This window comes from Dendroctonus ponderosae, unplaced genomic scaffold (assembly GCF_020466585.1).
Source record: "Dendroctonus ponderosae isolate FM_Combo_2020 unplaced genomic scaffold, Dpon_F_20191213v2 Dpon_F_20191213_7, whole genome shotgun sequence".
Taxonomy (NCBI): Eukaryota; Metazoa; Arthropoda; class Insecta; order Coleoptera; family Curculionidae; genus Dendroctonus; species Dendroctonus ponderosae.
Window position 1 is genome coordinate 286752 of NW_026018916.1, and position 2787 is coordinate 289538.

The window sequence follows — 2787 nt, forward strand, 5'->3', positions numbered from 1 at the left end:
TATATAGGCGTCATTGAATAGATGGATATACGTGCGTCTGTTTGCACATTATACATTATTCAAACACTTTTTTATGTTTCCAACAAAATGTGGTTCTTGGGTTCCCAGCATGATTGAAAGTGTGATTACTATTGGTCGTTAAGTTAACACCAGAATAACCTACTGACCGTAATAAGAAGGAACAAAAGGTGACATATGGGGTTCATTCAATAGATAATTTGTACATGTTTTCTTCGAGGTTTTTCCGAAAGTTCGCTTTAAATGCGAATGAGAAGTTTCGTTATTAGTAGTGGTTTTCTGAATGGATGGCATCTGATTTCTCCAACGCAGAATCTGGATCTTGATAATCGGCAACGTTTTTTTATTAGAGAAGTGAATAAACTGTTCACAAATTCCTTTGGAACAAAACAAAGTCAAATATAAACCAATTGAGAGTCACAGAACGTATTTCTCCGCGCCTCAAATTTCGCGTTAAAAATGTACAGAAATCAATGCCAACTTACTCTCAACTATTTAGTATTCTCGAAGAATTCATGGTTTGATCCACTAAATGAGAAATTGGGAAATCGGCACGATTGAACCGAAGCAATCCGCTGAGTAATTTGTCGGCAACTGAAGCATTTGAAATGTAATTTCACTTAATTGAAATAAGTTTGCGTAAAAAATAAAATTTATCCATCAATATCATTTACAACTACAGCATTATCCAGGCTGTGTTTGCTGAATTTGAACAAATCCGATGGTATAAAGTACGGGGGATTTAGGCTTGGATTAGAGACCCTGTTCAAAACTGATTGCGACTTCCTTTCCTTAAATTTTGTCTTTTCTGGGCGTCTTTTGATCAAATCATCAAAAATTGCCAGTTCTGCTTCGTATGCTTCGTCCACAAACGTCTCTTTGCTCACTAGGTCTGCAAAAAACACTGTTTCACCTGCTTTTAGCATAAGTCTTCTGAACAATTACCTTCGGCATTCACCGGGGGATTTTTATTAAAACTGCAAACTCCGAAAGTTTTCATACCCGCAACGTACTGATTCTGATCAATAAACCCAGTTTGAAGTCGATCCATTAAATCAAAAAGCTTGCCAATGTGCTTTTGCTCGTATAAAACAGGCGGAGCCCCTAGGCCTGATCTAAAACCCCTTGAGGAAAGAGCTTGAAGATTAGAAATCTTCCTTTACCTGTACAAAAGGCAACGGTTAAGCAGATTGATAATAAACTCAATGGGATTTTCCGCATTGGCGCTCAACAAATGGGCCACAATGAACTGGAAGCATTCAAAGATCCTGTGCGTTCGAAGATAGCGTTGCGCGTCTCTCACTGACTTGGAAGAAGAGTATTTAAAATCATCTTCGCATTCTGTTGGTTTGCTTTCCACAGCCGGCTCGGGCTCTTCTTCAGCTGCAGTGTCCAGGCCTTCACCCAAAAGTTTCAGAAGTTTCCTGCTCATCTGGGCCTATTTACCTAGAAGATAGTCCAAGTGGCGCATTTTATCTTCTCCAGTAAACGTCGTCTCGGTCTGCGTTAGTAAGTCGCTGCTGGACTTTTTCGAGCGCGTTTCCGTGCTAGTGGAAGACTCTGTTGAAGATGGTTGCTCAGGGGGCGATTTGAACTTCAGCAGCTGTTTTTCTTGTAGCCCTTGAAGAAAACATCAGGAATTCCTCGATGGAAAGTTGCCCAATAATCAGACCAGTTGAGTCTCGCCACAGCTTTTTCAGCTCCCATTTCTGCCTCTCTTCATGCGACATTTGAATCAGCTTCTGAAAGGAGTCAACATTGCGCATTCCGAATCCAGAAACCAGGATTGAAGCATCGCGCGCCACTTCGTCTTCTGGAAGAGTTTCTTCGGTTTTGATCTGCTTGGTTTTGTCGAATAGTTTGCTTCCTTTAACCTGAGCAGAATCACGATGCAACTGATGCAGCGAAACCCCTAGATTTTACCTCTTTTCGATCAAATGCTGACTGCGTTGGTTTAACATAGGGGTATTCCTGATAGTAGTACTCAGTGTTGCGCGGTGGAAGTTTGATTGATTTTTCCTCTTTGAGGAAAAAGTCGTAGTCGACTATATCGCCTTCTGCAAGACTGAGTGTTGAGGTGGAAGATTCAGCGGTTTTATTCATGTTGAGCTGGAAAGTCACTTTGACTGCAAATTTGCAGGTGCAATTGAGCACCTTTGAGTACCTAAATGAGGATTTTCAACGCTCTGCTGGAGAGTTAAAACAGCGCATTCTTGCACGATCCCCTTTATATTGTAATTTATGCAAAATGTATGTTTTCATGTCACTTAAAAGCGGCTTCAGTCGACGGCAGAATTGATTTGAAATCGAGTTTTTCGAATTCAGCAGATGCACGCTCAGTCACGAAATGCGAACCGAATATTTTATTTTTGTGTCGTTTTATCTAAGTGGAACGCGTATCTAACAATGATTGGAAAAACTGGCCAAAAAACTTTGCAGAATGTTTTGGTGGTGATTTGTGATTTTGTAATCAAAGTGGATTTTCTAATGAAGAAAAAATGAATTAAAATCGAGTCCAAATCTGCACGAGGACAGCATGTACATCAGGAAATAAAATACTGGGTCAGTAAGATGGTCCGCGCCCGTCCTGCTGAAGAATGTCGACTGGCCTTGACTCTGAAGAGTGGTAGAAAGAAGAAGTGGCGGAAGTACCACTTGAGGACCTCCCGCCAAACAAGTACCTGCGGGCACCATTCGGCTGAACCATGGGAAAATATGCGAAAATTCAGAGTGCTTATATGGATGACCTGATTATTGGTACTGATATGT

The 2787-nt window shown here is 40.9% G+C and overlaps 1 protein-coding gene across 1 annotated transcript; it reads right to left on the minus strand.

Annotated features, from left to right (window-relative positions):
• Positions 1 to 652: 652 nt before the first annotated feature.
• LOC109539786 lies at positions 653 to 2169 on the minus strand. Its single transcript, XM_019907770.2, has 6 exons — positions 1942 to 2169; positions 1691 to 1892; positions 1465 to 1638; positions 1182 to 1416; positions 964 to 1133; positions 653 to 910 (listed from the first exon to the last, which is right to left on the minus strand). Exons 1-6 carry the CDS (start codon positions 2119 to 2121, stop codon positions 672 to 674), a joined length of 1200 nt encoding a protein of 399 aa, XP_019763329.1. The 5' UTR covers positions 2122 to 2169; the 3' UTR covers positions 653 to 671.
• Between the last annotated feature and the right edge of the window lie 618 nt (positions 2170 to 2787).

What these genes read in the sequence shown, in the direction of transcription:
- LOC109539786 (XM_019907770.2), bottom strand. Translation starts at nt 2,121, where the DNA reads ATGAATAAAACCGCTGAATCTTCCACCTCAACACTCAGTCTTGCAGAA. An exon ending in GCTGTGGCGAGACTCAACTG is followed by an intron (nt 1,639 to 1,690) that starts GTCTGATTATTG and finishes GTTTTCTTCAAG; the next exon opens with GGCTACAAGAAAAACAGCTG. An exon ending in CCACTTGGACTATCTTCTAG is followed by an intron (nt 1,417 to 1,464) that starts GTAAATAGGCCC and finishes TTTTGGGTGAAG; the next exon opens with GCCTGGACACTGCAGCTGAA.